This window comes from Bos indicus, chromosome 19 (assembly GCF_029378745.1).
Source record: "Bos indicus isolate NIAB-ARS_2022 breed Sahiwal x Tharparkar chromosome 19, NIAB-ARS_B.indTharparkar_mat_pri_1.0, whole genome shotgun sequence".
Lineage (NCBI taxonomy): Eukaryota > Metazoa > Chordata > Mammalia > Artiodactyla > Bovidae > Bos > Bos indicus.
In genome coordinates, this window is record NC_091778.1 from 19268931 (window position 1) to 19281676 (window position 12746).

The window sequence follows — 12746 nt, forward strand, 5'->3', positions numbered from 1 at the left end:
GAAACACGCCGATGCCATAAACAGAAAGGAATTTGAGTCAGGCTGTTTAGTTTTGTAGTGACCCAAAGCCTGTTATACAGAGTGAAGTAAGTCAGAAAGAGAAAAACAAATATTGTGTATTAACACACACACAAGCCAATCCTAAAGGAAATCAACCCTGAATGTTCATTGGAAGGACTGAAGCTGAAGCTCCAATACTTTGGCCACCTGATGCGAAGAGCTGACTCATTGGAAAAGACCCTGATGCTTGGAAAGAGTAAAAGCAGGAGGAGAAGGGGACGACATGGGGTGAGATGGTTGGATGGCATCATGAACTCAGTGGACATGAGTTTGAGCAAACTCCGGGAGATGGTGAAGGACCAGGAGGCCTGGCCTGCTGCAGTCCATGGGGTCGCAAAGAGTTGGACACAACTGAGCAACTGAACAACAAAAAACAACAACAACAACAACACACACACACACACACACACACACATATAGAGAGAGAATAAAAAAAAATAGTACCGTTGAACCTATTTTCAGGGCGGGAATAGAGACACAGGCATAAAGAACGGACTTGAGGGGAACAGCGAGGGGAGAAAGCAGGGAAATTGAGAGAGTAGCTCAGTGCACTGTGATGTGAGGGAGGGGAATATATGTATACTTTAAAGCTGATTCTTGTTGTACAGCAGAAACCAACACAGTATTGTAAAGCAACTATCCTCCAATTAAAAAAGAAAAGCCAGCTCAAAACTATAAAATTTTTAAAAAGAAAGAAAGAAATGTGCTGATATCCCCAAATTTTCTTTAGCTTTATGTTCCCCTGCTGCTGCTGCTAAGTTGCTTCAGTCGTGTCCGACTCTGTGTGACTCCATAGACAGTAGCCCACCAGGCTCCCCCATCTCTGGGAGTCTCCAGGCAAGAACACTGGAGTGGGTTGCCATTTCCTTCTCCAATGCATGAAAGTGAAAAGTGAAAGTGAAGTCGCTCAGTCGTGTCCGACTCTTAGTGACCCCATGGACTGCAGCCTACCAGGCTCCTCCGTCCATGGGATTTTCCAGGCAAGAGTACTGGAGTCGGGTGCCATCGCCTTCTCTGTTAAGTTCCCCAACCCCATTAAATTGCGACCTAGACAACTCTCTGGTGAAGAAAAAGGAGAGGATCCAAGAACTCTTTTCTGAGATGTGCCCACTAGGTGTCATTCAGCTACTCCATCAAGCAGTGAGGGATTGGAGAGTACTGGGTGCAAGTAGCTGGCAAGCGCTTTAAAGTCTGATTTCTTTGTCTAGCGTGGAAACCCGGCATGGGTAGTTTTTAAAACCTGACCCAGATGATTCTGGGGCTTCTCAGGTGGCACTAGTGGTAAAGAATCCACCTGCCAATGCAGGAGATGAAAGAGACACTGGTTTGATCCTGTATTCTTGCCTGGAAAACTCCATGGGACAGAGGAACCTGGTGGACTACAGGCCGTGGGGCTGCAAAGAGTCAGACACAACTGAGCGCACACACACAGATGACTCTAATGTGTAGCCAAAGTTAAGTCACCCTTAGACTTTTTAAATTGTTATTACAATGCAGAATTGTGCCACTGTTTCCTTACTGCTCCCTGCTGGCTGAAAGTGCATTGCCTGCTAGACTTCAGGATGAAAATAACTAAAGTCTGTTTTCTTGAGGGAGTACACCTGGCCCTGGTGGGGCTTTCTCTCTTCCTCCTCTCTTATTCTAGTCCTATGTGCATGACAAACACGTAACATACAAGAGCTGGAAGAGCAAAGTCCCCAAGAGGCAAATGAACTTAACAGGCTTACGTAGCAATACCTGAATGGCAGAGACCAGGACCCTTATCTCTGTTATCTGTTGAGATGAGCTAAAAGTGTCTTATATTTTATTTCACCCCATATTGCCTGGGGTCAAAATACAGGTACCGGATAATATAAATTTGTGGCTACTTCCAATACTGGAAATGACAAGAAATACTCTTTAGTGCTGCTCATCAAAGTCTGTACTATCTATATGTGAAAAAAATTGCATAGTGATCCACCACCAGACAGTATTTTTAATAACCTCTCAGCTGACAACTTGATTAGATTTTCCTTTATTTTTTTTGTTGAAAGCAAAGAATTTGAAACCCCCTGTGTTGCAAAAGTTGTTGGAATTAACCACTTTCTCATTTTCTGGGAGGTAGGCTAAAAAGACTTTGAAAAATGTGTGAAAGTCACTCAGTTGTGTCCAGCTCTTTGCAACCCCATGGACAGTAGCCCACCAAGCTCCTCTGTCCACGGAATTCTCCAGGCAAGAATACCAGAGTGGGTTGCCATTCCCTTCTTCAGGGGATCTTTCTGACCCAGGGATTGAACCCAGATCAGACACTATCAGATCAGACACTATCAATTATACCAGTTACTCTAGAGGCACTTTGTTTAACCTAATATACCCAGAAAGGCCTAGGAGAATTAGAATATTGTTCATTTATATAGACCTTTGTTAATCTAATTTTTTGGAAAGATACTTGTATCTTAAATGCTTGAAATACATTTCCTCGAAAGTTTGGAGCTGCAAAATTAGCTCATTCAGTACAGGTAAAATATATACCACACAATCGAATTGGCTGTGCCAGTTCTCATAGTTAAACCAGCTGGTCAAATCAAACTCATCTTCTATCAGAGAGTCTGACATCGTTGTTAAATTCAAGTGGATATGTTAATATACATCCCTGGGATGCTGAGCTCTAATGCTAAATCAGATGGGAAAAGACAAGGGTCTTGAGTTTGTATGCAACTGCCATTATTATATTCTGTCAGGGCTCCTTTCTTTGTTTTGTTCTCACTTCAGGGACAAAGCATATTTTGTCAGGGGAAACGTCAGTAAACTGCTAACCTAAAATAATCAAACAGCCAGTTATTTTACCAGCAAAAGGGGTAGCAAAAGGGGCAGCAAAGAATTGCAATTCAGGACAGGGAACTCAAAGGACAGGAAACTCTTTTATTATAGAGGAGGGGAAGTTGGGATAGACGTCTAGAAACAAAAGGTCCATTGGAGGAGTTTGAAGTACAGTGGCTTTTTATTGGCTGAACTGTTGCCAGGCAAGGGGGAAAATCTTTCCGCCCCCTGCTGGCAGAAATAAAGCAGTGTCATTCCCTGCTGGCGATGCAAGGTACATCTTTAGAGAAGGTACATCTTTAGAGAAGTGCAAGGAACACTTTAGAGAAGTGAAGTCGCTCAGTCGTGTCCGACTCTTTTCTACCCCATGGACTGCAGCCTGCCAGGCTCCTCCGTCTATGGGATTTTCCAGGCAAGAATACTGGAGTAGGTTGCCATTTCCTTCTCAAGGAGATCTTCCCCACCCAAGGATCGAACCCAGGTCTCCTGCATTGTAGACGGACGCTTTACGTCTGAGCCACCAGGGAAGTCACATCTCTTCCTATAGGGGTCTGTATTGACGTGAAGTTGTATGTACCTGATAGAGCTTCCTGCTTCTGGCCTCTTGACTCCAGGTTAGTTTTCCCTTAATTTTCACCAAACATACATCACCCATATTTCCACTCTATATGAATGCAAAACACCCAAATATAAGCCAAACACCCTATTTTTAATGCCAAACTTTGTCACTAACAAAAATCTGCATTAAATGAAGGAAATCACAAACCCTGACCTTGATGCCTTGATTTTAAAAAAACTTCACTGGCATTGTTAGAAGAATGAAAAGCTACGGACTGGAGGAAAATATTTGCAAATCCTGTATCTGTCAAAGGACTTGTATCTAGAACCCAGAAAAAAAAATTCAAAACAATAAGAAAATAAAGCATTTAATATCACATTTGCATTGACAAAACTATTTCATCTTCTGGGGATAATTGCTTTAACTTCAAAGAAAAGCCTATTAATTTGAAAATTGTGCCTCTCCAAGTTGAATAAATTTGCAAACTCTAGTGTGAAATAGTATTATTTTAAAGGGAGACTACATAAATTTAAGAGCAAGTTCATTATCAATAAAGTGTCCTGCAAATTCCTCTTACAGCTTTTTTGGACAATTTACCTTACTACCAGTTATAATTAAAGTATTCTGTATATTGATTCATGTTAGAAGAGTGTATAAAATTGCTATTACTACCAACAAGGACCTACTGAATAGCACATGAAACTCTGCTCGATGTTATGGGGCAGCCTGGATATGAGGGGAGTTTGGGGGAGAATGGAAACATGTATATGTGTAGCTGAGGCCCTTTGCTGTTCACCTGAAACGATCACAACATTGTTCATTGGCTGTACCCCAATACAAAATAGAGAGTGTTTTTAAAATTGTTATTACTGATTAGTATTATTAAATGTTTTTGTCTCAACATAAATTCTTGTAACTGCTTAGCTAAGGCACATACTAACCTTTTCTTAGAGCTTCAACATTAGCTCATTCATATGCAGTGTAACATCAGTGAGAAAACATAATCACACTGCCTTAGGCCTTTGATTGTTGACTATTTTGCAAGCACTCCTTTAGTTTCAAGAAAATCTTGAGTTGAAATGAACAGTACATTAAATAATTGTAAAACTTATTCAAAACTCAAAAAAATATGAGCTCACTGAATTGTCTTCCATATCTTTCAACAGTTCTATAAATTGGCAGTGCTTCATAGCATTTCATGTTCATGCTGAGCAATTTTAACAATTGTATCCATGACAGTTTTCATAGTCTGTTTCAGAAAACTGAACATAAATATTTTTACTTTGTGTCATACAATGGAACAAAGTCATGAGAATCATCAGACCCTTATTTTAAAATTTCAGTATTTGAATTTTTGATCTAACACAGCTAAAGAATCTGTCACAGTAAAGATTGGGTTTTCCATATCTACCTTAAATTCTTTTCTTACAGATGTAAAAGATTCAAAAATATCTATAACATGAGTTTGACTTTTTAGGCAGTGGATTGACATTTCCTCATAAATGTAAATGTCCTTTGAAACAAAACTTACCCATATTATTCATTGTTAGTCTAGTATCACATAACTCACTTAAAACTAAAACAACAACAAAAAAGTCTGCTGTTTTTTCAAATTTTGAATCAGTTGATTTCTGACATTATTAAAAAAAATCTCCTATTCTACAGGTAATCATTTGGCAGCTTAATTGAAGATACTTCACTTTTTATAAAATTTAGTTCTTACTTTTTTCCATATCATTAAATTTTTTTCCACAACTAAAATAATAGATATCTTATGCACTGCAGGGCTTCCCTGGTGGCTCAGAGGATAAAGTGTCTGCCTATAATACAGGAGACCAGGGTTCGATCCCTGGGTTGGAGAGATTCCCCTGGATGGCTAAATTAAAATATGTCTTACCAAAGCTACTAAGATGTGTCTGAAGTAATGATGTTTTACACTGCTCCAGTTTCTTATTTTAAATTTAAATTACTTAAATTTAGGGACTCTCCTGGTAGTCCAGTGGTTAAGATTCCATGGTTCCACTGCAGGGGGCGTGGGCTCGATTCTTGGTTGGGGAACTAAGATCCTTCATACCAAGGGGGCATAGCAAAAATTAATTTTTTTTTTAAATTATAAAATTAGATGCTGCTGCTGCTAAGTCACTTCAGTTGTGTCCGACTCTGTGCGACCCCATAGATGGCAGCCCACCAGGCTCCATCCCTGGGATTCTCCAGGCAAGAACACTGGAGAGGGTTGCCATTTCCTTCTCCAATGCGTGAAAGTGAAGTCGCTCAGTCGTGTCCGACTCTTAGCAACCCCATAAACTGCAGCCTACCAGGCTCCTCCATCCATGGGATTTTCCAGGCAAGAGTACTAGAGTGGGTTGCCGTTGCCTTCTCCGATAAAATTAGATAAAATGAAGTAAAATTTAAAATTCATTTCCTCAGTTACGTTAATCACATTTCAATGCTCAATGAAAACGTGGTTATTGTCACCATATTGGGCAGTACAGCTGTAGGTCATTGATTCTTTTTTTCCAATTTAAGTGTAGATAATTTACAATACTGTGTTAATTTCTGCTGTACAGCAAAGTGACTCAGTCACATATACATTCTTTTTTATATTTTTTTCCATGATGGTTTATCCCAGGATATTGAATATAGCTCCGTGTGCTCTACAGTAGGATCTGTTGTCCTTGTGTGTGCTCATTCACTCAGTCATTTCTGGCTCTTTGTGACCCCATGGACTGCAGCCTGCCAGGATCCTCTGTCCACTAAATGTTCCAAGCAAGCATACTGGAGTGGGTTGCTGTGCCTCCCTCTAGGGAATCTTCCTGACCCAGAGACTGAACCTGCGTCTCTTTCGTCTCCTGCACTGGCAGGCGGATTCTTTCCCACTGCACCACCTGCGGAGGCCAAATACGGTTGTCTGCGTAGGCCACTGATTCTTACGTGTTTCCCTTTAATTAATGCTTTAGTTGCATCATTTCAATTTTGAAACTTTTATTATCATTCAGTTATAAATCTTTCTAATTTCCCATGTGATTTCTTTTTCTGATCCATGATTATATTGATGTGTCTATTTTTCCCTTAAATTTTGCCCATTTTTGCTGCATGTACTTTGGGGCTATATTTTTAGGCACATGCCACATCTATGATCCATTATGTGTTTTAATGAATTACACCTTTTATAGTTATGAGACATTACTCCTTATTTCTGGTGTTACTCCTTATCTTGAAAAAAGTACTTTATCTGATCTCAGTATAGCCTCTTCAGCCATTTTATTGTTACTGTCCGCATGGTGTATATTTTTCCATACTTGTTACCTCAACTTATCTATGTCTTAAAATGTCTTTTTATGGGGGAGGAGTCAGACCTTGTGGCATGCAGGATCTTCTCCTGACCAGGGATTGAACCTGTGCCCCGCTGTGCAGAGGGGCAGAGTCCTAAGCACTGGGCCACCAAGGATGTCCCCTAAAATGTCTTTTTAACAGCATGCAATTGGGTCATGATTCCTCATCTTCTCTGACAATCGTGTACTTTAATGTAAATGTTTAATCCACTAATATTGAATGCATTAATTATTGATATGACTAGGTCTCCCTTTTGCTCTTTATTTTCAGTTTGTCCCATCTATTCTTTATTCATTTTGTCCTTCCTGTCCTGCCTTCTTCTGGGTTAATCAAATGCTTTTAAAAATTCTGTTTTAGTTTCCTTGCTAGCTTTTTAGCTATACCTCTTTGCACTACATGTTAGAGATTCATTAAGAATTACAGTAGACATCCCTGAGTTTTCACAATCCACTTAGACTTCATTTTGTATCACTTCATGTAAAATATAAGAAGCTTGAAGTGTATAGTTCCATTTACTTCCCCTCCAGGCCTCCATGAGGTCGTTGTCATATACATTATACCTCTACAGATGCTATAAACCATAACACATGTAATTCTTGCTTTAAATAGGCAGCCTTTTATTTACTTATATCTTTACCATTTCTATTATGCTTTACAGATCAGATCAGAGTTTCTGTTTGGTATCATTTCCTTCTACCTCAAAGAACTTTCTTTAGTATTTCTTATACTGTAATTCTGTCAGGAATCTATACTTATCTTTATGGTAAATGTTTTTTGTTTGCCTTTAAAAAAATAAAAATCTACCTTTATGCATTTTTTATTGTGATAAAATATAATCAACAGGAAGTTTACCATTTTACTCATTTTTAGGTGTTCAATTCAGTGATATTTTGCCTTCTTTTCTAAAGATTTTTTGGTTTGTTATCTATATAGAATTCCAGATATATACATACCTGGAATTCTCCAGGCAAGAATACTGGAGTGGGTAGCCATTCCTTTCTCCAGGGAATCTTCTTGACCCAGGGATCGAATCCAGGACTCCTACATTGCAGGCAGATTCTTTGCCATCTGAGCCACTAGGGGAGCCCCAATATCTACCTACAATATCCTTTATTCTTGAAAGATGTTTTCTCTAGTGTTCTAATTTGACTTTTTTCCTTAGGAATTAATTTCTTTTTTAATCTTGTTTATAATTTTTAAAATTTATTTTTAATTTAAGGATAATTGCTTTACAGTATTGTGTTTCTGCCAAACATCAACATCAATCACCATAGGTACACATATGTCCCCTCCCTGATTTTTTTTTCTTTTAGAGCTTTAAAGATTTATTTTCAGTCTTCTGGCCTCCTTTGTTTCTGATAAGAAACAGTATTTCCTTGTATGTAATGTATCATTTTTCACTGGCTGCTTTCAAAATCTTTATCTTTGGTTTTCAGCAGATTGGCAGTAATGTACCTGAGTGTGACTTTCTTTGTATTTATTCTACTTAAAGTTTTCCAAGCTTCTTCTCTTTAATAAAGTGTTCTCTTTCTTTTTTTAAAGAAAATTAATTTATTTATTTTAATTGGAGGCTAATTACTTTACACTATTGTGGTGGTTTTTGCCATACATCAACATGAATCAGCCATGGGTGTACACGTGTCCCACCATCTTGAATAAAGTGTTCTTTTTTAAATATTTATTTACTTGGCTACATCAGGTCTTAGTTGTGGCAAGTGGGCTTAGCTGCCCCATGGCATCTGGAATCTTCCCAGAGCAGAGAGAGAACCATGGCCTCTGCACTGGCAGGCAATTCTTAACCAGTGGACCACCAAGGAAGTCTCCATCTCTTATCTCTGTTCTCGGCCCCTCTGAGGGGCTCCTAAGAATCCCAAATTGCTCCTTCAAGTAGTTTTGTTATTGCCTGTTTCCTTCTCTTTCTTCTTCTCTGGACCACAAGTTCCTTTATTGATTCTCTCATTCTCAGAACTTAGCAGAGTACAGCCAACAGAGTGTAACAGTGTGGTTTAAAAAAAAAAAAAAAAAAAGGCAGGCAAGTAACATGACCCTTAACATACATACAGCCCAGCAGGTGTTGAAACAGACATTTTCAAGGTGCTTTAGGAGACAGAAGAGGAAGCAAGCATGTCTTCATCTGGGCAGTCAGGAAGCCTCAGGAAAGACAGCTTGATGACGTTGCTTGTCCTCTGATCAAAGGAAAATCCCATGAAAAAGCAGAGACTCTCTTAAAGACCCTCCCAACCCTGTGGGTCTCCACTGAAATGAAAACAATGTCTTCATTGTTTTGAATGAAGATAATGAATCATAGAGCCTAGACCTGGGTGATCTATTTCTCTAACATTGCAGCCACCTGCGATTTCTTTCCGTTCCTCTTGCCCATCTGGGAGCCTCTGAACATTTTCCTCCCTTACCCTAGAGTGTTTTCCTGGCCCTCTTCCCTTTGACTAACCTCTGAACATTTTAAGGTTTCGACTTAGACGTCACTTTGTGGAAAAGAAGGAGGCTCCCTCCTCTCGCTCAGGGTGAACCCTGTTGCCACACACCTTGCAGCAGCCCGCACGTCCCCTTTCTGAACACTTGCCTCATTATCTTGCCCTCTGTTAGGCCTGCTGTCCAGCGGGCTGAAATCTGTGACAGCGGGGACCACGTCATCTGGTTCCTGCCCGTGCAGAGCCTGGCATCTGGGAGGTGCTCAGAAATAGCTGTTGCTTCCATTGAATTTCAGCAGTTGCTTCAACTTCCTCATTTGCGAGGGAAAAACCAAGGCACAGAAGTGGGGAAGTGAGTTTTCCAACAGTCTCATTAGCGGCCAGTATTCTTGCCTGGAAAATCCCATGAATGGAGGAGCCTGGCGGGATACAGTCCACGGGGTCGCAAAGAGTCAGACACGCGACTGAGCATGCACACATGCGTTAGTGGCAAGGCCAGACGTGGCATTCAGGCTGGATAGCTCTCTCCCTGGGGTCCAGGGGAGTTGTCGTCTTGTCCTCCTTCTTTCCTTCCAGAGTGTGTGGATGGGAACATTGTGCTTTGGGGGGAGGGGGGTTGTTTGTTCTTTTGTATTAGCTACACTTTTATATCTTCTAAGATGTGCACAAAGGTAGAACTCTCCCAGGAACATTTTCGATTCATGGGGAAAACCCACCACTATTGAAGAGTGAAAAGTGGATGCTTTTAAAGTAATTTCCCCCTAACTTTTAAATTTGAAAACTTTCAAGCCTATAGGAAATTTGCATGAATTGGACAATAAGCATCCAGCTATACTTCATCTAGATGAAGTTGCTAACATTTTGCACAGTGGTCTGCTTTCTGTCTCTCCCCCTGAGTGTGTGTGTACACAGACTTTCTTTTTCATAAATACACACACACTATATCTATGTATATACTCTCTATGTACAGATACATTTATATTTTGCTGACATGTATGTATGACATACATATGACATATGTAGACATATTATATTTTATCCCTGACCACTTCAGAATCCCTCAGAACAAGAGCATCCGCCTACACAAATACAGCACAATATCACAATGTTACAATACTACTAGCTAATATACATCCATATTGGAACCTCCCCAGTTATCTGGATTACATCTCAAAAACTGTTTAAAATCCAAGATCTAATCAAGAATCATGAATTGCATTTTGTGGCTATGTCTCTTTAGTCTTGTCTAATCTAGAACAGTTTTCAGACTACTTGATCTTTCATGATACGGGCAGTCTTGAAGTGTCTAGCCAGTCGTTTTGCAGAATTCCTCTAATGTGGACTTGTCTGATTGTTTCCTCATGGTTGGATTCAGCTTAAACTTCTTGTCGTTATCTGTTTCTTCAGCAAGCTTGGCTAATGCCACGGGTACCTTCCCATTGCGGTGCCTTCATTTCCGGTGTCCTGAGGCCCTAGGACATTTACCAGCTACCCAGACCCCTAGGGCAGCGAGGAGGCCCAGGGAGCCAGCAGGTAAAGGCCAAAGCTTTGGTCTTGGCAGAGGTCACTGCCTGTGGCAGCTGCCGACTTCGGGGGGGCACTCCTGTGGGGCCCCCAAGGCTGAAGCGGTAACCTCTCCTTTCTACCAGGCGCGCTGGGTGGCCACTAGGTCACCTATGGCTGCAGTCACTCTCTGTTGACACAGCTACAAAGGGAACAAAAAGAGGGTATGGCTGTGCCAGTGTAGTCCCACCGGAGGGAAGGGACAGCGAGAGGAGAGGGGAGCAATGACAGAGGGAAACAGACCAAAAAGTGGTAGATGAAGGGACACAGACACAGCAGAGGAGAGAAAAGCGGAAACAGAGCAGCAAAGACTCAGAAGCACAGGCCCCCGGGGGGAAAAGACACTAATGTTCTTCATTAACAACTTCCCAGCCCATCTCAGAGGCCCTTCAGCTTTGGGATTTTTGGGGAGTGAAGCAAGTCTGTGTTTATCCTGGTCAGATTCAAAGGGCACCAGGGTTTCTCCCCAGGGGCCGCATGGGGTCACCTACTCAGTCTGTACTTTTCCAAACACGGAACTTCTCCTCGGTGTCCCAGGAGCCAGAAGGCCCTGGGCCAGAAGTTTCCTGCTCAGAATGTCTCCCCTCCTTCCACGAGGCTGTCTACAGATGGGGAAGCCTGCTCAAGACACATCTGGGACAAAGGGGAGGAGCAGGAGAGGAGCAGACAGACCAGCGCCTAGAAAAGAGCAGCACCCTAAAAATAGCCTTCCCTCTGAGTGGGGAGGAACCCAGAATCCCAGAAGCTGCCGGCGGGTGTGACCTTCCTAACAGGCCGAGGATTTCTCACGGGAAAAGGGACTAAGGGGCAGGGAGTGGAGGGGCAGAGAGGCTGCTCGGCTCCTGGGAGGGAGCAGGGTAGAAAACGGGACCTAAGCAACGGTTCGGGCTTCCCTGGTGGCTCAGTGGTAAAGAATCCACTTGCCAGTGCAGGAGCTGTGGGTTCGATCCCTGAGTTGGGAAGATTCCCTGGAGGAGGAGATGGCAACCCACTCCAGTACTCTCGCCTGGGAAATCCCATGGACAGAGGCGCCTGGCAGGGCTACGGTTCACGGGATCGCAGAAGAGTCAGGCACAAATTAGAAAGTGAACAACTACGCGAGCGACAGCTCCACCAAGACGAAGCTCATCCGGATCCACTAGGGAAAGCCTCCCGGTAGAGGAACTCGATGTGGACAGAGAGGGTTTCCGGGCAATAATGTGCACTGTCTGAACTTCTCTTTGGCCAGAAGAGAAGAAAAGGGAAAGAGGGCAGTCAGGAGCCATGACCCCGGTTTTAGGACTCACAGCTGAACCCAAGTGAAGAAGCCCCTTTCTGCCCACTTTCCTTGGCCAAAGGAACACACACAGGGCCCCGTATCTTACCAAGGAGGTTGAGGGGCGTCAAAGGGCTGGAAAGGACCTCCCGAAAACTCTCCAACCATTCACGCTGCTCCTTCTCACTGGGGCAGGTGAAGACGAACCTCCGGTGGGGGGTGACGATGGTGAGGCCAGCTTTCCAGCGGTTCCCTCGGATGCCCTTGGGCAGGTCTTCAAACACCTGGTACCCCTGTTCGTTGCTCCCAAGAAACACCTGGCCCAGCTCGAAGGCATCCTGAAAAGAGAGGACAGAGGTCATCAGAGGCCACACCTGGGGCAGAGGGCCACCTGCAGGCCCGAGAGGCCCCAGGTCCATCTTAGTAAGAGGGCTGTGTGTGTGTTGGGTGGGGAGCTGTGCTGGGGATTTCAGCTAGGAGGACCCCCGAATTTAAAAGGCTCAAACTATAAAGGAAATCACACACAGCCTCTGTTTAAATGAGCTTCTCTGGTGGCTCAGTGGCAAAGAACCCGCCTGCAAAGCAGAAGAGGTCGGTTGGATCCCTGGGTCAGGAAGATCCCCTGGAGGAGGGCACCGCAAACCACTCCATATCCTTGCCTGGGGAATCCCATGAACAGAGGAGCCTGGCGGGCTACAGTCCACGGGGCACAAAGAGTCAGACACGACTTAGCAACTAAACAACATCT

General features: G+C 42.7%; 1 protein-coding gene across 1 annotated transcript in view; it reads right to left on the reverse strand.

The window, feature by feature from the left end:
* Positions 1-2941: 2941 nt before the first annotated feature.
* Positions 2942-12746, reverse strand: part of ADAP2 (ArfGAP with dual PH domains 2) — a 33729-nt gene continuing 23924 nt past the window's right edge. The window contains exons 10-11 of the mRNA XM_019981740.2: positions 12108-12336; positions 2942-10885 (exon numbers count right to left, since the gene is read on the reverse strand). Coding sequence (XP_019837299.2) covers positions 10851-10885; positions 12108-12336 — 264 coding nt within the window. The 3' untranslated portion in view covers positions 2942-10850. The remainder of the gene's footprint in view (positions 10886-12107; positions 12337-12746) is intronic.